The 24,499-nt window shown below is 45.5% G+C and overlaps 1 protein-coding gene across 1 annotated transcript; it reads left to right on the forward strand.

The window, feature by feature from the left end:
• The first annotated feature begins 252 nt into the window (after nucleotides 1-252).
• Nucleotides 253-24,442, forward strand: adcy9b (adenylate cyclase 9b). The gene is made up of 10 exons (XM_040190745.2): nucleotides 253-3,737; nucleotides 15,594-15,766; nucleotides 17,261-17,410; nucleotides 17,790-18,046; nucleotides 18,268-18,370; nucleotides 19,131-19,339; nucleotides 19,652-19,811; nucleotides 19,936-20,078; nucleotides 20,188-20,211; nucleotides 20,410-24,442. The coding sequence occupies exons 1-10, from the start codon at nucleotides 1,925-1,927 to the stop codon at nucleotides 21,737-21,739; spliced, it is 4,362 nt and encodes a 1,453-aa protein (XP_040046679.2). The 5' UTR covers nucleotides 253-1,924; the 3' UTR covers nucleotides 21,740-24,442.
• The last annotated feature ends 57 nt before the right edge of the window (nucleotides 24,443-24,499 follow it).

A 24,499-nucleotide genomic window follows, 5' to 3' on the forward strand; every position in this document is an offset into this window, starting at 1 on the left:
CGTCCTTATTCATTTCAAAACAAAGTACCTCGGTCTGTCGTTTGGTCGAGGCTCACAATACGTCAGAGCCTTTTCTCTTCGTCTGCCAACGTGTGGCTGACATTTGAATACTTCGTGAAGAGGAACAATCGCAGTGCCGGTGCGCGCACCGCGACGCGCGTCGCCATCGAACGCACGTGTGGTTTTATTTTGAAAGGCTGAAGGAGAAAACGATCTTTTGTTTGGGCGCGCTTCACCCTTTTTTTTCACACGCGTATATACACGCGCGCACGCACGCACGCACAGCAGAAACTTGCGGCTGGACGGACGGGCGTCTACGCACAGGAGACGGTGGCGTCTGTTGCCGCTGCGCCGCTGGAGCCCGGATAGCGCGCGCGCGCGCGCGCCCTGCGGATCTCGCGCAGGTGTCGACGTCGCCTCATAACGGTCAGAACAACGAACGCGAGACAGTCTCGTCTCACCGTGGACGATGCAGGGAACGCCGAGACGGGACCACGGAGCGCCCCCCCACCCCAGAGCCGTTATCTGTCCACGGCATGAGTGGGATTCTTTAGAGGTATGGACGCGTTCTCAAGTGTAAACCGGGCGGTTCAATTCGGGTGGTTGGATCGAGGCAGCGCTGCGTGACCTGTGGGACTGTCGGCGTTGGGGGCGCGTGCAGAGGAGGTGCCGACCTTTTTAATGAGCCCGGCTCTCTTAGATCGCCTGCGATTTAGACCGTGGTGGTCTAAGCGGCCAAAGTTCACTTCAGATGGAAGGAGAATACTTCGTGTAGTCTGATCAAGGCTGCAGTTTCTTATGCTCAGCCGTCTGGGGGAGGAGATAACAGCCAGGAACCGGAACCGTCAGAATATCAGGACTATTTCCTTGGGGTTTGCACTGAGAAGATGAGTGAGTGACATTTGCTGGGACTGGAAACCAAATCCACACCCGATCAACCCCGATCCTTCACTGGGTGGTGCGGAGATCCTGGAGCAGCGCGCCTACACACACACACACACACACACACACACACACACACACACACACCTATTGCAAATAGCAACAAAAAAAGGTAATCAAATGCACCCTGTCTCGTGCATTTGTCTCCTGCGGCGCTCTGTGCACGCGATACTCTTGGTGGCGGATCCGTCCAACGTGAAAGTCGGGAAAGGACGAGGCCCTGCAGCGTGAGCACGTGGGTTCAGGTTAAAGCGCCGAGGTTCCGGTCATCCTGAGTGGTTGATGCGTCTTAAAAACCCAAAGCTGGCTTTCTACATGGAGACGGGAAACGGCTCGTTGAGTCAAAGCAAACACTGTGAGGGATGAAGGTTGGTGGAGTTGTAAACAAAACATTGTGAAGTCAGGAAGTAGCAGATCACTTGTTAAACTGAGAGAGAGAAAAAACGTGACCTGACATGCACAACAACACAATCAACCTCATTTGAGTTCCTGCAATGAGAAACAACATCTCAAGAACCCTTAACACATTTCCTCACTTCTTTGGTACTTCTTGAAGAAGAAAAAAAAAAATACCGTTACGCATTTTTTTGTAATTCTGAGTGACCCATATAACTGCCCGAAGAGAGGTACACGCGTGTGTGTGGGCAGCTGAGTGGCTTTGGAAAGGAACCAAGAAAGCAGCGCGTGAACCTTGCAGTCTCGAGTGCGCCAAAACAGACCGTAATGTAGAGGAATTCATGGTTTGACGTCAAGAGGGGCAATAATCAACTATTGAAAATCTTTGAAAGGTCTGTCTGCGTTTCTACAGCCACTAAACGGAGAGGAATTTCTCAAAAGGTTTCTCTTTGTGCTCTCCTTTTTACTTTTAAGAAAAAACAGTCATTGCCCTGTTCTAAAGCCTCCCCAGACGTTTGCCTTACTGCATTATCAACTTCATCACTGCATTATCTTACATTTTTATTTGAGAAATTTAAAAAGCAACATGGCTTCCCCCCAACACCAACAACTGCTGCCTCGCAACACAGAAGTGAGCTGTGACTCAAGTGGAGATGGAGGCGTCTCCGTGAGGATTGGCAGCAGTGCCAAACACAAGCATGGAGGCGGGCCGCTGGGTTCAATTGGGGGAGGCTTCATTGGGGGATCCAAGCACTGCAAGTACAGCATTTCCTCCAGCTGTAGCTCCGGAGAGTCCGGAGCCAGGAGGCCCGGGGCCAAGAGCAATCGCGCTCAGAAGAAGATGCCACAGCTTTTTGAGAGATCTGCTGGTCACTTCTGGGACCCAAAGTTTGACTCTGCCATCCTGGAGGAGGCCTGTAGGGAACGGTGTTTCCCTCAGACCCAGCGGCGCTTCCGCTATGTGCTCTTTTTCCTGGTTACCGCCGCCCTCCTCTGGGGATTCTACTTTGCTGCCAACCCTTCCCGCTGTGACAGGACTGCCTTTCTCCTTCCCACTGCGTCTTTCCTCCTTTTCTGCCTCCTCCTCTTTCTCTTTACTTTTACTAAGCTCTACTCTCACTGCTACAACCAAGCGTCTCTGCTGCTCATCATTGTAACCTTCACCCTAACGCTGGCCCCTCAGATTCAGACCTCAAGCTTCAGGGACCCGGAGACTCCCAAACCTTCACCCGATGTGGAAGAGTTCAGTGGCATGGGACCAACAAACAACCTGTCCTATGACAAGCTCCCAGGCGATAACAGCTGGTCCCCTTGTCTCTCTCCTGTTGGCACCTTCTCCCTCTGTATCGAGGTTCTTCTGCTGCTATACAGCGTTCTCCATGTTCGCCTCTATGCTTCTGTTCTGCTTGGGTTTCTCTACTCTTTATCTTTTGAGATTATGGGTTGGATGCATCTCACCCAGGCAGACAAAAGCCGGAACTTGGCCTCTCAGTCAGACTGGGACACGTTATGTTGGCTCGGCCCAGCCAAAGCTCTGCTTCATCTCTGTGCCCACGCCATCGGCATCCACCTATTCATCATGTCTGAAGTGCGGTCGCGCAGCACCTTCCTTAAGGTGGGACAAGCAATCATGCATGGCAAAGATCTGGAGGTGGAGAAAGCCTTGAAGGAGCGAATGATTCACTCTGTCATGCCCAGACTTGTGGCTGATGAACTGATGAAGCAAGGTGACGAGGAGATCGGTGATAATTCTGTTAAACGATACTCCACCAGCGGCGCAGCCGCTGTAATCTCCAGCCCTAAAAACAATAAGCGCAAGAAAACCTCCATCCCTCGTGGCCAGATCATCTTCAGACCCTTTAACATGAAACGGATGGAGCCTGTCAGCATCCTCTTTGCAGACATTGTGGGTTTCACAAAAATGTCCGCCAACAAATCCGCTCACGCCCTCGTTGGGCTTCTGAATGACTTATTTGGACGTTTTGATCAACTTTGTGAGCTCACTGGCTGTGAAAAGATCAGCACTCTAGGGGACTGTTACTACTGTGTGGCTGGTTGCCCTGAACCGAGACCAGACCACGCCTATTGCTGCGTGGAGATGGGCCTCGGCATGATCCAGGCTATTGAACAGTTCTGCCAGGAGAAGAGGGAGATGGTCAACATGAGGGTGGGTGTTCACACTGGCACTGTTCTGTGTGGTATCCTCGGCATGAAACGCTTCAAGTTTGACGTTTGGTCAAACGACGTCAACCTGGCCAACCTAATGGAGCAGCTGGGAGTGGCTGGGAAGGTCCACCTATCGCAAGCCACCGCCAACTTCCTGGACGATCGCTATCAGCATGAAGATGGACAAGTCATTGAGAGAATCGGACATAGTGTGGTGGCCGACCAGCTCAAAGGTAGGTGCTCCGCGATTGCATGGCTTGACTGGTTATGCCAAGTAGATGTGTGGTGAGTGAGTCGAGTCAATTTTGCTTCCTTTTCCAGACTTTGTTTGTTGAATGACTAATAGTCGAACTCCAAAGACAGGTTGCTAAAAATTGCCTACAATAGTGGTGCCTGATCTTTTTTTTCCCTAATAACTGGCTAAAAGGGAAGGGTGGGATAAGTAGTCACTGCGCACGGCAAAAAAGCACTTGTGAAATGGGTCACGGGGGACCGGCTCATGTAATTGGGGGAGAATATGCTCATTTTTCAAAAATAAATTATTTTTCAAGTGGCCCCGGTGGTTGGGGACTACTGGCCTACAACATTGTGACTTATTTCTGCAAATGTTCCCCCTTAAGGCCACGTTCAGGCCAGTGTTCTAGGCATTCTGAGGTGCTTAATTGAATGTCCTGTACCTCATCTCTGCCAGCCCTGGGAGAAATGCGCCAGCCGATGTCAGCATATTTGCAGTTCACCTCCTAGGTGGGTCAGACCAGTGGAGGGGAGCATTTGAATTGATTGAGCTGGGTTTTAACATCCTGTAACCTTTATAGATAGGTGAGCAAGGGTTGGAGTCTGCTACGTGCCCTCTGTGGCGTCGGCCTTGAGTGACTGTATCACAGACGGCATCTTCCTTCCCATCCTCCCCGTCATCCTGTTTATTCCGACTCTTTGTTCTCTTGTCCAATTACATTGCCTTCTAGACGTCCTCAATGTTTCCTATTTTAACCTCCATCCAAACCCCAGGGATGGCTTTAAAGCGTAATGCAACTGCTGCCTTCTCTAGTAGAGATGTGCCTGCAGCTTTATATTCAACCCCCTGTATTATCCTTTATTGGACTTAACTCTAAACGTCTTGACTGCAGCTTATATTTGATGCATTAATGCAAATTGCCCCAGTGTAACTAAATGTTGGCTTATTGGCTCCTTTCATCTTTCCATCCTGGCTGATCCATTATCAGCCGGTGTAAGTGAAGTGACGCCTCTGACTAAGGCGGTGCAGATGGTGTTTACCCCTTTTTGAATTATCATTTCAAGAATTCTTTTGGTTTCCATGGATGCTGAAATGTGCTTCGTTGGAGGCTGCATGTCAGATCTTGTACAGAGAAGGCATGGATTAATATGAACCGCTTATTCATGCAGTTTAGCAATCCGTGTGCTTATTAATCAACTTATGCGCATATAAATACCAAATCATGTTATCCTTGCATTACAGATTTCCATTATTTTGTGTCTAGACGTAAATACTGTGACTCGTCAAGGAACAAGATGCAGAAGTGCGTCTTGTTTACCAGTGAGTGATTAATGGGCCTGCATTTTCCCCTCGTCTTAGATTAATGAGCCACTACCACTCTTGCTCTTGTCTTTCCTTTTTTATACTGTGAGGATAAATGTGTTACGCATAATGTAATCACCACACCTCACATCACCCTCTTTCTCCTTGACTTCTTTCTTCCCTCCATCATGTATTGAGTTCCCCTCTTCAGATTTATCTTCTCCTTCTAGAGCCCCGGCTGTCAGGAGAGACTTGTGATCTACAGCGCTGTAAAATTCCCTCCACGGTCTGGTTGAGTCTGCGTTAATCAGTTGGTATTGCAGCCAGGCATGGATCCTGGCCATGGGGCTGGTTTCCTGACTCTGAAGTAACTGTCTCTTAACAAGGCTCTGATTGCTGTGCTGCTGTCTTCTATTTACGTTTGTGTCCTTTCTGGGTGAATGTGATGGGGGTTTTTTTTTGGCCTGTGACTGTAATTATTACATATGTCGCTCATTGTAACGGAGATTCACATGGGGTGCAACCACGTCTGGTCAGTTGAGAGTTGCAGCTGCATCCTGTTGACTCCAAAGCAATGAGAGAGATCGTGCATCTGATGATAACTGGTGTTTTGAGGTTAAATAAGACTGTTTTGGAGGTTGTAATCATTGATTCTTCATCCAAATTAATTATTTATTAATCGTGTAGTCTGCAGAATGTCAGGAAGCCGTGCCTGCTACAGTTTCAATAGCCAAAGTGGCTATAGTGCTAAATAAAGCACTGTTGAGAAGAAGTGGGACCTGTTTGGTATTTGCTTGACATGAGATGTAATCAATATCAAATGTGCCGTTTTGAAAGTTGTGTACAGTGCACGGGGTTATTTGCACAGACTGTTTGAAGGAAACACTGAGACGATCTGAACACACTTTGCGTGTTTGTCTCTTTAATGTGCTGCACGTGAGTTCAGACGTTTTGGTGCATTTTTCTTTACTGGAATGGGAAAGTACCTCTGTCCTTCCTTATGGGCTTAATGTGGTGGAATGATGGCAAATTCAGATGATTATCCCTTCGGAGGAGACTGTCAGTGTGGTCATATTGTCCTTCCGCTGATGACAGAATCACCACAGAGAGCCGGAGGTGGTTCTTCTCTTTTTCAAGCTACTGTTTACAGGGGAAATGTAGTTGAGTGCGTGCTGATGTTGTCTAAGGGTTTTGCATGTTATAAGGAAACTGAAATTGTTACATTTTCCTTTCAACTGAATATGTAGTTAAATGTTGTCATTACCAGGCATGAAAATCCCTCACCTTTAGGTGACTTACGTGAATCTTGTAGATTCGATGAGTTTTTTGGGGGTATTCATATTCAGTGAACTGCGAACAGGTGCGCGTGTCAGAAGGGAGCGCGAGATTCAGTGAATTGCGAACAGGGTGAGTGATGGTTTCAATAATTGTAATATTTTCTGGTATATCGAAGTTACCCAGGAGCTTTGTTGACACAGAGTTAGCTAACGTTAGCTACAGCTTGATAAATTGAGTCATTTAACACAGCTAAAGCTCCGGTGGGAAATGATTAGCTAACGCTAGAGTTTTTGAGGAGGTAGATTTTGAGGTGAGGGGACCGACGAGGCAGAAGGTAAAGTGCTCCACCGTTCTCTCAATAAGCAGACCTGCCAACCTGATACGCATTCTGACTGCAAAGTACGCTGGTACAAGTTGTCACTCTAAACTACGCAAAAATTTGTCTAAAATGAATTTTCGACTAGTTGACCATCACACATTATATGCAATGCAATATAATGCATGACGAGTATTTAATTCCCATTCCCATCCCCCCCTCGTCGGTACACAAAAAATGATCCCTGGGACAAAACCAGTTGAAAACCGCTGCCCTAGAGGGGTAATATCCTTGTCACCTTGACCCGTTTTCATGCCTGCGTTACCGGTTCTTGCTTGAATGTGTAACAGCGGAGGAGAATTACAGATCCAATTCTTCTTCAATTATCTTTGAATACATTGCCCAGACTGCTTGTGGTGGCAGATATTAAAGATTTCTAACCAAGCAAGACTGTGTAATCTCCCTGGCTCGAGTGATAAATGTGTCTGACCGGCTCCACAGACACACCAGCCCGTTTATATAACAGTAAATTACATTGAGGTTTTCATCGCTGTGTTTATTCGTGATGAAGGAACAAGAAAGGGTTTCAAATGGAAACAACAATGACCAGGGGTTGTGCTGACGTTATAACGGAAAATCATTTTTATTCTTGTCCACGATATAAATCTCTCCCGATTACTTGTCCGCCTTTTTTAAAACCTTCAGAACAGTAAACTACATTAGGATTGATTTGAGCAAAGTGCAGAAGTAAGCGGCCCTCGTGAGGAATGTTCTGTGACCCGTCACTCTGCACCTACTACTTCGTTCTCTGCAGCAGGTACGGGTGTCGGGAGAGCCATTTATTTCTTTTGGGTGACTCCCATGCATACAGTACACACACACACACTGGCGCTCAACAATGAATGATATTCCTTTGGGATGTACTGGTACCGTTATCCAGCTAAGGGTTCAGTATTTGCCTGAAGCTCAGTGGAGACTTTTTTATGAAGGCTGCTGCCTCTGACCTTGGAAAAGGAATTAGGTTGTTTTTGAATTTTACACTTAAAGACTCCGGGATGGAAGAAAGCCAAAGGGAACCAGGCAGCGATATAATGTGAACGGCCGTTAACTGTGGTTGAGTTCTGCCGTCTGAGACTCCGTTTATATCCTTTTCTGTTTTTGGATGTCGAACCGCTATTACAGTAAACCTCTGTGTAACGGGACCTCGGCATTGAGCTCTAGTGTGAGCCTTAATCAGAGAAACGGAGCAGTAGAGTGGCTTACTGTAAGGAGGGGTAGACCGGGAACTATGTTGGGGTATAGTTGGACTATTATGCAAGCTGTTGATACGGTTTAGAAAACCAATGGTAAATAGAACCCCCGGAAACCCGTTACACAACATGCGGCGTTGAGTAGCTGCCCTGTAGAGACACCCTCCCCTCCCAGTCTGCTCAGGGATCTAAACCACTATGTCACGACCGAGCCCTTCCTGGAACACCACGGCCACATTACAGCTGAAAGCGTTACGACATAATGCATCACTTTAGTACGACATCGCCCTGTGCTGCGTATCACAGCTCAGCATTGCAGCTCGTTATTTATCATCCATGGCCTTATCGTAATGAACAAGTCTGCAGAGATCTAGCATCCCTTGTCATCCTCTGACAAACATGGGGCCATTATGGTGGCGAGGTTATCCAAGGTCTACGGCGGTGAATATATGTGGTTTTTAAATTTTGTTTGTAGCTGCAGTCATTTAGGTTGTAGCTGCAGATATTTAGTTTTTTTGCTTTGTCAAGTTGTTTCTGAGCAGAATGAAACCACCTGCGCTTATTCAGGAGCACCGAGCGTCAATCGTTTTGACTCAGTATTTCTTTTTTTTTTTTTTTACTGTGTAAGGACTTTCTGGATCAAGAGCAGAACACCAGAGGGCATTTTTGTGTGGCGCAGTGTGGTTTTCTGTTGAACTGAGTCGGTGGGCGAAATCCTCTGCATCCTGTTGTACCTCACTTAATACTGACACGGGTCAGCAGACCCCGCCGCCCCCCCCCCCCCCCCTCCTCCACATTTGGGTAGCTGTCAATGGTGAAGTGTCCCACCTCTATCTACTCTGACATCGGTGGCCCGGGGTGAGGTGGATGAGAGAGAGAGCGGGAGAGAGACTGATATCGGCGCTGCAATACTCTCTCCGCCCGACGAGGAGCCACACATGCGAGCAGCTGACACAGCTGAGCCTGAACAGAACAGACAACAACACGTGGAGGAGTGCAACGTGCTTTTCTATGCGATGTCCATCGCAAATGATTTTTCACTTTGCCAAGAAGAAGTCCTTGCCTGTTAAGTGCACAAGAAAGGATGATAATGTAATGAATTTGTAGTTTTCTTCCAGTGATGTCATCCTGTTTCCCAACAGTGCTGAGAAAGTTCGCTACAGACAGCGTTTACTTAAGTGGCTTATAATACCGCATTTCTCCTGGTTATTTTTAGGTGCATTTGTAGAGGAAACTAAAGATTATTTATACAGTACAATTAAACAATAATTCATTATAGTGTAACATTTTTTCAGCCCTCTAATATTCTCTATTGTTATTGTTTTTTGTTCCACTTCCTACATTTAATAAAGAGTAGTTCTTCCCGATGTTGTTTCTAACATGTTAAAAAGGTAAATGTTTGTCAACTACATTTCAGCGGTTGCATTAGCTACCATTAAACTGTTTGTTGGATCGTGCATAGGAAGCCATGCATTCCGTTGTGTGGAGGCAGATATTTACCAATTAGCTCATAAATCAGAGATTAAGAGAAGTGGAAGTTGGAGGGAGGATTAATCTGCATGATAGAATCATATACTGGTTTTGTATGTTTGTTTTCTCATCTTCAAAATACAGTGTATACAAACAAAAGTGTATATTAAGCTTGCTGTTTTGCCGTTTTTTTATTGTCATTATTATTAAGCTGCTGAATAGAAAAGGTATGCATATTGTCACCACTATAATTGTAGTCTTTTAATTACACGAGGTGAAAAGAATTCTGATATCATGCTGTTTTGATATACTTTGGTATAAAGTAAATGTAACGGACAAAGTGTTTGTTGAGGAGTTGTTCAGCAGGGTTCATCCTATTTAGGCCTTTTGTGTGGCTCCACCTGGCTCACAGTCACAACACCAGCCACGCACACACACTATCCCAGCTCAGGCACCCTGGGCCCACCAAGGCTAATTGCCATGGCAACAAGCCATTGAATGGGGTGTGACTCATCTGGTAACTGGAGGCTCTTTTTTTTTTTTTGAGGGAAGGGCCGCTGCTCTGACTGGCAAAGAAGGGCCAAATTGACCGTATTCAGCTGAAGCTTTGGCTTTTTATATATCGAGTTAAAAGGCCTATTTCTGTGTGAGCCCAGCAGTAATAAGCAGTTCTCTAAAGAACACCTACACAGGTTCAAACTGCTCACAGTGACTCTCAGAGAGATATAAACCTAAAAAAGTTAAAGAAATGTATGACGGGGCGTCTCTTTGTGTCCTTCTCTCAGTGTTGCTATTGTGAGGTATTCCGACAAATAGATCTTGTGCTGTGTGAGTGGAGCTGCGCATGGGGTTAAGCGTTCGTCGCCCACGTGGTCCTGCAGATGCGGGAGTGATGAATTGCTATCATGAGCCATTGATGCATCCTAAGCTTTTCTCCTTTATCATCAAGGGTACAGAAAATGCCAGCAGTCCCGCTAACAGACACACAATAGCTTCTACTGACATTGACAGATGGAGCGGTTTCTTTTGGGCGACTCACACAACAACCCCCCCTCCTTCACACACCTACACTGGCTCAGACGAACTTTCTACCCTTTGCATTTTTAATATATTCAATAAAAACATCCATGCATTCAGCAGCATCCTGTCTGTGTTTTTCTGGTTGCCCATATAGACCGAGGCTTGGAGTGGTCAAACAAACCACCTTTTTGGATAAAAAAAAAAATAGGAACTATTCAAACGACAGGGGAAAAGTTTTGGATTCGGTGTTTAAATATGATTGATGCCGAGTGAGGAATGTATGTATTTTTTTCAAACATGCAACAATAAAGCATTTAAAGCCTTCAGGGGTGCGCACGCACGCACACACACACACACACACACACACACACACACACACACACACACACACATAAAGAGACCTTTTCCGGCATTTTGCAGTCTATTAAACTGAGTGCAAACACCAGCACATGCTACTGCAGCCTGCCTGTGTTTGTGGGCCTTAATGACTCGTCACAGCGGGAGAGTGTGTGTGTGATAAATAGCTGTGTGAATTATGAATGAGAGAAGTTGACTAGGGGGCCAGTCCATACTGAACCCTGCCACTGCACTCGTGTGTGAATTGTACAACTAAAGTGCGTTGTATGTGATGAATTGCTCCAGTATATTGTGCAGCTTTATGCCTACATATTTTATTAATAGCAGTGCGGACTGTGAAATACATTTTAGAGTGTTTGAGGCCCACTTTAGGAATGAGGAAACATCTATTTTAAAGTACTCGTACCTCACACCCGCTTCCTGTTTTTTTTGTCGTTCACTTCTGACCCTTCTGGTACCTTTTCTCTTCTCCTATTTGCTCTTCTTTAATCTTTTTCTGGCCTCATCCTCTGTAGCTAACCTTTGATCTACTGCCACCCTTCTTGTCTTTTACATATGTAGAGCTCATAAAAAGACATGTTTTCTTCACCTGCCATAGTACGTAAACTGCAGATACTTTTTCAATCTTGGTCTATTTGTATATTTTACCAAAACAAATGGAAGATTAAACAATGAGGGATTTCATATCTATTTCAAGACAAGAAAATGCAAAGCAGTTCAACACTGAAGAAAACGAAACTGAGTTGAAAACAAGTGAACTGCAGCACCAAAGATTTGACGGACTCTAGAACGATGGTTCTAAGCGAATACATCATTGCAGAGTGGAAGTGTTTCTTGCATTTTTTTAAAGTACACTTGTTTGAGTCCACGCTAAAGCAAGGCTCATACAATCCTTTTTGAAACCACAGACTAAGATTGCCTTCTCAAGAGAGTCATTTCATTTTGTTACATTACATTAAGCATAATAGGTATTCTTTTGTTTCTACGAATTTACTCAAAGCCAAGATTAAATAATGGAAAAGAAAAAACAATTACATTTTAGTAAGCCAGTAACAACTATTGCTAAGTAAGGTCGCCTAGGGATAAAAAAGTCATTTGAAATCCAAATGACCCTTTGATGGTTTTGACAAGTGTTTCAGCTGTAAAAATGAATAAATGAGTCCCTCGATGACTCTTTAGGAAACATGTATTTATCTTTCCAGCTTCCTGACTGAGCGAGCTCCCTCATTGACGGCCCACATGTGTTTTTCATTCCACTGCTGCTCAACCCACAGACTCTCTCTCTCTCTAGCCTCCACTTGTTTCATCTCTGCTATCTTATCTCTGCCTCCTCTCCTCTGCAAACCAGAGTAACGAAGTCCGCCTGAACAGCCTGTCGCAGGTTTCCTTCTGTTAGGGGACAGAATGTACGATGTGTCCCCGGTGGGCGCGGTGGAGGGTGGGGCCGGGGGGGCGCACTCTCTGGCAGCGCCAACTGGCACGGAGAGATGCTCGGCTCTGGCAATCTGTGCCACCTGCTCCTCTGCCCCCCTGCTCCGGTACCTGGCCATGGAAGGCAAACCTGTCATTATCAGTCTATGAGACGTGTGCGTACGTGCATGCCTGTGTGTGTGTGTGTGTGTGTGTGTGCTGATCCAAGCATATCTGCCAGCTCTCCCTTCGTCGTCATTGTCCCTTGTGTTCTGCTGCTTTTAGTAAACCTCCCTTGGACAGCAGCATTGGCTGTTCAATATCACTTGGGTTGCGAGTGGAATAGGAAAGCAAAAGTGTTGCTGTAAGATAAACGGCAGGAAAGAAAAGTATTTATAGCTAACGTACCTGCAGCACCAATGGGCTTCTTTTTATACACAGTTCTTCTTTTTCTAAGTAGCGTATCCTGCGGTTAAGAATGGTCATCTTCTTTCATTATTGACAATTTAGCCTCCCATTTTTTATTCCCTGCTTTGTGTGTCGATGTAAAGATAGAATTTTGGATAAACGAAGAGATGCATGGATGGACTAACTGCCTGTCACAAAGTGACATGAATTTGTCTTTGACATATAGGAGCCATGCGTGTTAGTAGCTGGCCTTGTGCATTGCAGTTAATCCTCTTTCTCGGGGGGCCCGCTCGTAAGGTCGTATTTCGGAAATGACTACTGCATTCACAACTTAGCGGGTTGTCTCTACCTTTTTTTTTTTTATCCACCTTTGTTTGGAACACCCAACCTCTGCACCGAGCTCCTCCAGGCATCATGCAAAGAGAGCTTCAGGGACGGCTGCGGTCCCCCTGAAGAGTGTGGACGTGCCGTGAGGAGGCGAGAGAGGGAGGAGTGCTCCCCTCATGTCGCTCTCTTCTTGTCCTGAACAAAAAAGCCTGCAGAGGGAGATAACCTTTCCCCATGAGAGCGCAGTCATGTTATCTACTGTTACCCCTCAGCCGATAGCACTGGACAGGGCACTTCAAGTCCCATGTTGCCTAGAAGCTTCCCACTCATGAATGCACTCCAATTAGCCCAGGGTCATCAGACACGGAGAGCAGCAAACATGCTTTATACATGAACTTGTATTACAGATCATCAGGAAGACGTGCACAGGCTGACCGATGCGTAGTCCCCTGTTTCCGTTCCTGCCACCGGGCCTTTATTGAGGCACAGCTGATGACGTTGGGCCGTAGGGAAGGTTAGGCCCAGCTGCTGGTCAGGCCAGTTAATCAGGACCACGATTCACTGCCTGATAAGTGTGTAATTGAATCTACCACAACGAAGGATTGTTTCACGATGAGAGATTTGCCAGAAACGAGCGGACAAACATCTGCAGATCCTTGAACTCGTATAACCCCCCCCCTCTGTACTAACAAACATGCTGCGCACGTTTGCAAGGCCCTTCGGTCAACTCATGACTTCAACTTCATCTTCTGGCTGTCAGCACTTCCCATGAAACAAGCGGTCCACGAGATGTGATCCTTTCAACATACATCTGCGTTAACCTCTGGAACAGAGCGGCACGGATTCCTGCCCGTCGGTTCTCTGCTTTGTCCGGCAAAAGGCCGGAGCACTACAATGTTGTGCAATAGCAAGTGAGTTTTGTAACAATATTGTGCCATTATTGTTTGAGCCATTCTAAAATGTTCTGCTCTAGTAGTGTCTCTAATACTGTGTGTATTATCTCGCTTGAAAAACGCTTCATAATGTATAATAAGCTGTTACGGTATTGGGGCATAGAGGCAGAGCGGTGCAGGGATTTCTGTTGAGCTTTGGCTCTCTGTCCTCGTCATCTAGAGTTTAATTATTACTCAGCAGGCAGCATTGCTTCTAAAGCGGATATGGGATTTACATGAATTACAACTCTCAATATATTAATAAATAATACCCAATGACTCATATACTAACAACATTTTTTTTTTGTTAGATGACCGTCTCTTTGACAATCTGGCTTTTGCATGGGAATGACGAGACATTGTTTGACATTTTCTTTGCCTGCCGCCTTAAATACATCAATTCAAAATATCTCTACTTGTGTGGCTTTTAGAAAACACTGCGTTGAGGGAAAGACGTCAAAGGGGCAAAAGCGACCCTGCTGACCCGTGAGCAGACGCAGAAGGCGCTGTATGTCCTGGTGGGAGAAGGATTTGATTAGCAAACTAATGGAATCAGCCAATGCATTGTGTGTGTGTGTGTGTGTGTGTGTGTGTGTTTATGTCCCGTTGACACAGTAACACTCACACATTTTCACCCTTGGAGGCCGTCCCCTTGCGGCCGTTTCATTCTGGATCACTGGTGCGAGGAATTACTTCTTTGTTTCTGCTGTTCACTGCCTTCACCTCCCATCCCCGAGTCCTGTTCCACCTGGTTATGGACCCGGTGATAGGAGGGGCCGGCCTGTATGAGGTACTCGGGGCAGACGATGCTCAGAGACAGAAGCTGCAGTTAAATTATGTGGCTAAACACACGGTTCCGGCTACCGGTGTACCGATAACGGTTAGTGTGGCTTGCCGCTGCTGTGTTACAGATAAAATGGGAAACATGTTAAGTTTATTTAGTCTGAGTTAGTTACTTCGAGTGGGAAATATGCAGACTTGTGTAGTTCCATTTGAATGTTGCAAGGCAAAACATATTTCTATAAGCAGTTGGATCATTTGAAAGGGCCAAGTGGTCAGTTTTGTAGGCTGGGAGTCTGATTCTTGACTAACAGTTGCGCAAACACACCCACACACACACACACACACACACACACACATACTTTGTATGACTAATGGAAATGATAGCATCAAGATAGCTGTTGGAGGACGCAGGTGTTCAAATAGTTGTCCCAAGTCTGAAACACGTACTGTCGCACGTGCATCTTTTGGACACATTTATGAAAGATGAATTATCTCATTACAGAGGAAAATGGTTTAAGAATGATACATGGAAGGTTTGTATATACTGAAAGTCTTCCTCAGGCTGAAATTATAGGCTGGCTGGAGAGAATTCGGTGGAGAGGGAGAGGGCAAAATGAATGATCCATGGAGTTTGAAAGACTTGTTGACACATTGTCTGTTCAGCTCTCCCCCTTTCTTTCTGGCTTATAGAGAAAGAAAACACATGCAATACCCTGCACATGTGTACATTTATGTAAACTCATGCGTGACCTGGGCTTTTTCAACGAGCATGTTACTGATATTATTTGCTTCTCCCTCTCTGTATTCTTCTGTTTCATGCAAGAACTTGTTAACATTACTCAACGGGGGAATTCATTGTGCCGAGTTTCTGTTGGTTTCTAAAACAACTCCCCAACCACCAAACGGGGAAAAACCCAAATCAGACCGGTTCCAATTTCATCAGATAGTAACAACGGCTCCACCAGGGACTTATTTCTCTCTCGCTCTTTCTGTTCCTCCAGGCATGAAGACCTACCTGATCTCTGGCAGGAAGGTGGAGCCTCACTCTCTCTGCAGCTGCTCTCAGCTGGCTTTGGAAGGGGCCGAGCATGCAGATCGTCCGAGTCCCTCTTCCATGGTGCACACACCTGATGGAGACCCTGCAGCCTGCACCCTGCTTCCTGAAAGCGCTAAGGTAAATGCAAATTAACTCACCACGAGAAACATCAGCTGTGTTGTCGAGGAAGTGGGATCGGTTTTCTTTGCACGTCAACGCTGCCGGAGACCGAAAACTGACCCACGTGTTCCGCTACAGCCTCTTTTAAGTTCATCTTTTTGCTTTCTATGAACTTTTGTTTATGTGGGTGTACCAGAAGCGTTAATATTTCCCTTCTTTTTGCATGCGAGTGGCTTCCGCCAGAGTCAAGGATGTGTAAAAAAAATGGCTTTCGCCCCTGCTATTATGTGAATAGCTTTTTTTCTTCATTTTGTTAAAATGGGACGTGAATTTGTTAAAAATCTCAGCAACAACAATGGGATAACTGTGGTGTTTGCAGGACTATAATATAATAATCCCATTCAATCATTTGATTTGGCTAGAATGTGATGATTGGGCAAGCTGCCCGCTCGAGTGCCTGAATGTGAGTAGTCTGTCCGAGCTCTAATCGCAGGATCCATAGCTCCATCAGCTCCATCTGAGAAAAAAAACTAAACAGTGGTCGCTTACTGATTAATTGAGTAATGAAAAGTGCTGTTCTCGCCATATATTAACCGATCCATTATCGTGCTCTTCTCATCAATCTAGGAAAATATCCATACAGCCTTTGTGGGAATTGTCTCATTTTCTACCAAAATCGTACCACTAAGTCATGTAACCCCCTAAACTGTGCTACACATTATTCCAATACAAGTACCATCAGAACTCTGCATCACTGGGCCTTAGATTCACCCCAATTAGTCCTCTTTTCGCTTGCTCATTACTCATTTCTGGCAAGCCAAGTGGATGGAAGAGGGATCCTTAGGGGAACATTTGGAGTTCTCAGTTTGGTAATAAGCTCAAACAGGAAGATGGGGTCTTCTTCTTCTTCCTCCATCTGGTGTCTCCTCCATTTACAGCTTTTCATCTTCAAGTGTGACTCTCACTAATACACAGATATCACCGACACTGAACGATCACAATGTGACATTTTGTGAAATTGTCATAGGACGAAACAAGACTCAGTAAAAATACGGCCTGTTCCGAGGCTGAGACCTTCAAAATAAGTGGTCTTGTGAGCGCCCTCTGTTACTGAAACACTGGTGCGTGTGTGTGTGTTTTGGCTCAATATTTCACAGTGCATTGCACATGTCTGTGTCATAAATCTCTTTCTCATAAACACACACTTTCCAGTCTGTTTTGAAGAAGATGACTTGGATGAAAATAAGGACCTTGAGTCTGTGTACACTTCTTCGTTGCCTCGTGTTTACTGCATGTGTTTCAGTGGAAAAACACCACTAGGATAAATGAGTTTAAGGTAATACAGATTTGTAAAATAATGGTGTGCGTTTAAATGATTTCATGATGTATGTTTTTGTCATCTCTCTTTTGTCAGATTTTGTCAGATTCTTCGACGCCACGATCATTCTCCATCTACATGCTTTTTTTGATCTACACCTTAATTAATGTATTAATGGTCTTTCTTTGTTCCAGCCCCATATGCTGCACGCCCCAACCTCTTCTGCCCCACAGTCTCCGTGTCTGTCCTGCAGTGTGGTACTGATCCAAGGGGAGGATCGGGTTCTGGAGGAAGCAGCTGTGCACGACGGCTGCTCTGACGACCGGAAAACCAACAGCAACAAGGTCAGTCTGTTGTTCTTGTTACTTTCACTAAACAGATAATAGGCTAAATGTTTTATCTAGGAGGCTGTTTGACTTGCCATGCAGGATAGAATATTTCTAATATTATATTTTCTATCTAATTATTTGCCGTCACTGATCCTTCAATTTCACCGTGATCACATTTACTCTGGCCCAGCAGCAAAAAAAGGGTCTTGAAAATAGTTCAATGAAATAGAGCTCAATTAGTCCCAGATAAAGTGTGTCACACACATGCATTAACATTGGTATGACTGTAGCACACTTTTCATTTTTAGCTCTTACATCCTTTTAAAGCACTTCTTATCATTGCTGTTTCTATAGCAGAAATCTTGTACCCACGCTTTTTCCTTTTCACCTATAGGACACTTTAAATCTGAAGTGTTCCCCAGCGGTCTCCGCCGGGCGCAGCCCCAAGGCCCTAAACGGCCTGCTCAGTCCTCAACTGGAAGCCTTGAACAACAGCCAGACCTCCCTGTGTGAGATGCTGCAGGAGAAGGAGAAGAAGACTTGGAGCGGAGGAGCTGTGGGCATGGATCATTCGGCGCTCATCCCTCTACGCTCCAAGAACTTCAGGGAGAGGAGCGATGCTCACTTTGTGGACGTCATCAAAGAGGACAGGTCTGGTGCCGCTGCTTGCTGATGCGATCAGAACCAGAATTTGATTCACATTCAATTGAAATTAAATATGTTTGTATTAACGGGGCAGCCCTAATGAGGCTGTAAGAGGTAGTCAGTCTTGATCGTTAATGTCAATTTTCCATAACATTTAAAGTTGATTTGAATATATAAAATACAGAGTGAACATCATTTGTACTGAATTTCCTCTCTGCCTGTTGCAGCCTCATGAAGGACTATTTCTACAGACCTCCCATAAACAAACTGAGCCTCACCTTCCTGGAGAGGAGCCTCGAGTCTGCTTACCGGATAAGCTACCAGGAGGAGGTGCGTGTGCGCGTGTGTGTGTGTGTGCGTGCGGTTGGGAGAGCTGTTTTTGTGCGTGACATGAAGGTGCATGTGAGTTTAACTTGTGTACATGTATTTGGGTTTCTCTTTTTATTTTTGAAATGATTCATCAATGAGCTCGAGGTTTTCGTCTCAAGTCTTGAGACCTTGTGCCAACTGGCACGGAGAGATGCTCAAGAGAGAAAATCAGTTAGCAGTTAGCATGCAATCATGCTAACTGTGCGTGTGCCTGTGATTGTGCATGCCTTTGTGTTTCTACGTGTCCGTGTCTTGTCTGGGCAGCCTGTTAACCCTGCGTTATAACCAGACTGGTGAAGACTGCGACAAAGAGCGATCACTGCAGGACCGCAACAGTAGTTTTGCGTTAGTTTGTAACGCCCTCTGCTGGTGTAACCTCAGAAGTGCATCTTCATTCTTTGGGCTACGACATGTAATCGAGAATGTGTGTCGCTGACTTGGGAATAGAGATAGATTTCAGTAGTGACTCACGTTAAGTTATTCAGTTATCATTGATTGTTGGATTATTCATTTCCAAGTCATCCTGAATGGTGAGACTTTTAGCATAATACCATGGTGCAGCTCATGTTTGATTAGATTTCACTGACACCTCTTTGTGAGTGCCTTGCTCTCATTGCGGAACATAAACCTCCCTTATTCTTTATTACTTCTTTTTTTTGCATAATGTATTGATTCTAATACCTGTAATAACTTTCCTTTGCTTCCTTTCTTTCCCTCGCAGGTGGAAATCCAGGCAGCGGTGGAGACCTTCGCCAGTCCGACATTCAGTTCTTTCCTCGACATGCTGCTGTGCTGCTCAGTGTTTCTGGCTCTGTCGCTGGCCTCGTTCCTTCGCCCGCTGGTTTCCCAGCACAGTTTGTCCACACCAGCTCTCATTCTGACCACCGTAGCCGGCCTGCTGGAGGCGCTGGCTTTGCTGTTTGCTGTACGGTGAGATGATGTGTCTTAACCTTTCGAACCAATGGTTCAGCATTTTACAAACGGCTCATAATTGCACAAAATGAACACTTGGGGACGGGAGTTACACCTGACACCAAAATGTAAACGACTGGAAGACGTTTGTTTTGTGAAGTAGTGGTTGGTGTCTTGTAATCCCACGTGTGATGCAACAGAAGCACATTTCACATTTCTGTGTCTGAAATCAGGTCAGGATCCGATGGGGGTTAAACGTGACACTCTACTGTCAGATAAAAACTTTATGAACCTCTAATGTTTCACGGTAACATTGTTTACCCTCTCCAGTATGGCTTTCTACCTGGACAGTGTGCTCAACTGCACCCGGGTGCTGATGAGAGCCGTTTCCGGCTGGATAGCGCGTCACTTCATAGGAGCCGTCCTGGTGTCCCTGCCCACTGTGGCCGTCTTCTCTCACGTGGCCTGTGACATGCATCAGTCCCTGCAGGTGGATTTGAAGTTTCATATTTTTGCCTTTGTCCCTTAGTTGTTGGTAGAACATGTTAAGTGCTAAAAGTCGACGGAACTTATGTGAAAATCTTCTGACAAATGACCCTCCACATCTTCCCCAGTTCACCATGTTCATCTGCTGTGCTGTCATCGTAGCTATCATTCAGTACTGTAACTTCTGCCAACTCAGCTACTGGATGCGCTCAGTTTTAGCAACTTTGGTGGGACTAGCGCTGCTCGCCATACTCTTCAACTCCCCATGCAGGTATGACACACTCAAGGGATAATAAAAGTGCCATCGAAACAATGTGATAACAAAAGTTTATGTCAGGGACTTTGCTTAAATTAGGGCTATTGTGCTTTATCTCTTCCAGTGGTGCTAAAAGTCCGTTCTTCTGGTAAGTGCAGTCGTTATTCTATTTGGTGTTTTCATATAGTTTTGCTTGTATTCACTCTTGTTTGTCGTCTGCTTTTCTCAAAAGCTTCTTGAGTTGTGGTTTAATAATGCTAATTTATTTTAAGAAGCTATATAATTATTTCCTCTTTCATTTTTACTATTTATGTACATGTGTCTCTCTCTAACCTCTCTCCACCAGGTCAGATGGCCAGAGCAGTATCAGCAACAGCAGCAGCAACAGCTCCATGGGCATGTCTGACCGCCCATCCGACCCGCGGGACCTGCTGGGCCCCGAGGCCTGCGTCGCCTTTTTCCTGGTCCTCCTCCTCATCTGGTTCCTTAACCGCGAATTTGAGGTCAGTCACCGCCTGCATTACCATGGCAACGTAGAAGCTGACCAGCATCGCATCAAGATCCAGAACATGAGGGACCAGGCCGACTGGCTGCTCCGCAACATCATCCCAATCCATGTGGCCGAGCAGCTGAAGGTCACGCAGAGCTACTCCAAGAACCACGACAATGTGGGCGTGATATTTGCCAGCATCGTTAACTTCAGCGAGTTTTACGAGGAAAGTTACGAGGGAGGCAAGGAGTGTTACCGTGTCCTCAACGAGCTAATCGGCGACTTTGACGAGCTGTTGCGGAAGCCTGCCTTCTCGAATATGGAGAAGATCAAGACCATCGGTGCCACCTACATGGCGGCGGCGGGGCTCAACGCGCAGCAGTGTGCGGATGCGGCGCATCCTCACGCACACCTGCGCGCTCTCTTCGAGTTCACCCTTGAGATGATGCGCGTGGTGGATGACTTCAACAAGAACATGCTGGGCTTCGGCTTCAAGCTCCGCATCGGATTCAACCACGGGCCTCTCACAGCCGGGGTGATTGGCACCACGAAGCTTCTCTACGACATCTGGGGCGACACGGTCAACATCGCAAGCCGCATGGACACCACGGGTGTGGAGTGTCGCGTCCAGGTCAGCGAGGAGAGCTACTGCGTGCTCAGCGCCATGGACTACGAGTTCGATTACCGCGGCACTGTTAACGTCAAGGGCAAGGGCCAGATGAAGACCTTCCTCTTCCCGAAGAGCGGCGACAGTGGCCCCGTGCCTCAGTACCAACTCTCCGTCTCACCGGAGATCCGGGCCCAGGTGGACGGCAGCATCGGGCGCTCGCCCACTGATGAAATTGCCAGCATGGTGCCGGCGGCCGGCGTGACTGCCGGCAGCAGCCCTATTATCTTACCCAGTGCCGGCGCCGTTTCCTCGACGACCACAGGCCCTAACTACGAGAAGCCAGCGGACAGCCGCGAGAGACGTCCCTCTGCGGACAGCTCTCACGCCCGGCGCTCCACGTCTCAGCCGGACGGACCTCCTTCTTCTGCGCATAACAAAGAGATGGCGTCGCCCTCGGCCCAGCGTAGCACACCGCAAAACTCGACGTCAAATTCAACGGCGTCCCCAGGAGACATCCAGAGGAACAAATGGGATGGTGACTGCGACGGCAACGTTGGAGAGCTAACCAGACTTTAGGAATTTGCTACAATGGAGCTTTTATCATAAACCTTCTACCCTTTAAGCTTTCGTTCGTCCCGGCGGGCGTTTGTAGGAATCGCTGTACATTTGGTCCTAGCCGAGTGTTAGAAAACTAGAGAGAGACTCACGGGCCTCTTTCCTGCCCCACCCGGGCAGCGGCTTATTTTTGCTGCCCGTCTGATTGGTGTTATCAGGGGAAAGATCTAGCTGGAACACTGAGTGATTGTCAGGTAGGAACAGTGGGAGGAAATGGGAAGAAGTGACGGGTCATTCTGAACCTTCTCCTTTCCTGCTCAAGATCACAATGTGTCCCGATAACTCAATTATCCGTGTACCTTTAATTCTTTCATATGTCTTTTAAGTGCCTTTAGAGTAGAATAATGTATAGACTGCGCCTTTTTCAGTAAGGGAAGCACAACAAAAAGGGAAAACTGTCAAAAAAGTCACACGTCCAACGCTATGCTTTCATCAAGTTTATTTAGTAAAATATACTCGTGCTGTGATGTTTTGGCTTCTATCAAAGAGGGAGCTCACCGTGAACATGAAAAGTGCTACTGCGTGACGAGAACATATGTGTTAAGTGAAGGGAAATTAGATGTCACTCCAAGATATGCATTAGGCAAATCTGCACTGGTGCCTGTTTCCATATTCTTCATGGAAACCAGAAGAACCTTCATTAAAAGGCGCAGCAAAGACCAATCGGCAACCAAAGGGCAGCTGGGGCCCGAGCTGCGAGTTGTATGAGTTTATTTGCATGCTAAGTGTGTGTGTGTGTGTGTGTGTGTGCGTGCGTGTGCTTGTATGTGTCTCGTGTGGTAACAAAACCACGCCGTGTTTAACGAGGAGAGGCCCCCTTGTGAGCTACTTGACTTATTTGATGAAACCGACGACAAACAGTTTAGGAACGCAAATCCCCCTAAAAAAAAAAAAATCGGCCGCCTGTGTGGCAATTCTTGCAGTGCCTCAGTGCCGAGGCATGACGGTCTCGGCTACATTTAATCAGCATGCTTGCAAATACAGCGTGGTAGACGAGGTTAGCTGTGACTTGTGTTGCGTGAGGTGTTGATGAGTATTTCAGTGGACGCTGCAAGACGGTGCCGCACCTGTGGAGTGTCTTGACTGTAGACCGATTAGACGAAACAAACGCTTTGGATCACACTGTGTTTTAGCCGATGGGGCTTTTTCGGAAATGGATGATCTAAGTGGAATGTCACAAAGCCGAAGTAAATGTGTTTTATTGTGTTCTGTTGTTACACAAAACTTAAATTGTTCCTTCCCTCTCTGATGTCGGGGATTTTAAGTACATTACTAGATGGAAACAGCTGGATGCATTCGCTGCTTTGCTATTTTAGTGGCATGAAACTTAATGTATTAGCACTGCAAATGCAAAAGTGTGCAATTTTATAATAGAGATGCATCTTTCTTTGAAACTTTGATTTTATGCTCTTATGTCATATTACTAAGGAAATCAAACGTATTAAACTGTACATCTCTTTTTCACTGTTTCCCTCTCAGTGTTTCTTAGCTTAAAGGATTGTGTGCTCAGAGGTAAAAAAGTTTAAACATTAAATCCAGTCCGTGTCCTATTTTTGATGTTTAAATATCCGCAACTACTCTTTAACCTCCTGCTGTTAAATTAACTTTAAATAATTCACACTTAATTATGAATCGTACAAAACAATCAAATAATGTATTCCAACTACAACTTTTAAGGTTACCTTAATGGTTAAATATTTTTCTATGTTAGAAGATAAGGTTGCCTGTGCCTTTTTAATTTCGCAAACTCATCTTTTTGTTCTCTGTTCGCTCTGAGTTTCTTACATTTTTTAAAACAATGAATATTTCCAAAGGCTTACTATAAGCAGAGAATTTTCACAGATGCTTAATTTGAATGGTTTAGATTTTCTATACGGCCATGATGTTTAAGCAGTGCCTTTTCTTTATACAAACGATTAAATATAAACACGCTAATCATATCCACTATTAACTGCCCACGTTATGAATTCCTTGATGCTCGGCCACCATTGTGTTCTGTATCCATTGCTCGGATGGAGTTGGGTTAATTTGGATGCAATAGTAATGTTTCTACACTTATGAGCACAACCCTTGTGCTGGCCCAACATTTTTGTTTATTATACCAAAAAAAAGGCGCTTATGATAATTGTTGTCATTATCCATGGTCAAGTTGTTTTGTGAACGTTCAAGAAGGCCGTTTATATATTAAATGTTAAAACACATTTTCACAAGGCGCTCACTTTTTTTGTACAGTATGCCTTTATATTGTATAGCATCTGAGCATTTTATATTATTTATATAAGCGCATGTACTAGTATTAAATTGTCCAACAAAAAAAAACTGGGTTATTTGAACAATGTTGGAATGAAACTTCTGTGTTCTTGCCTGCACGTGTGTAAAGGAAACGTATGAGTGTTTGTAAAACTGTGGTTGTGTGTGTGTTGGAAAAGATGCTGTAATATTACCGTTTAAAGTATTGCTTCAATCAATGCAGACGTCTATTTCAAACTGGCCAAATAAAATGGGCGAGATACTACTAGTATTCTGTAGGTAGGCAGTGTTTCAGTAGCCTGCTACAGCTATGTTTTAATTAGTTGTTGGGTTTTTGGCATTTCTTTTGTACATAGTACTCTTAGTAGGTATGTAAATGAAGGTTCAAACTGAATAAAGCCAGTTTCTGTCAAATGTTGTCTGGCTGAATTTGTGGCCTGTACAGTACATCTGTTTCTGTATTTACCCGTG

Source organism: Gasterosteus aculeatus, chromosome 11 (genome assembly GCF_964276395.1).
Source record: "Gasterosteus aculeatus chromosome 11, fGasAcu3.hap1.1, whole genome shotgun sequence".
Lineage (NCBI taxonomy): Eukaryota > Metazoa > Chordata > Actinopteri > Perciformes > Gasterosteidae > Gasterosteus > Gasterosteus aculeatus.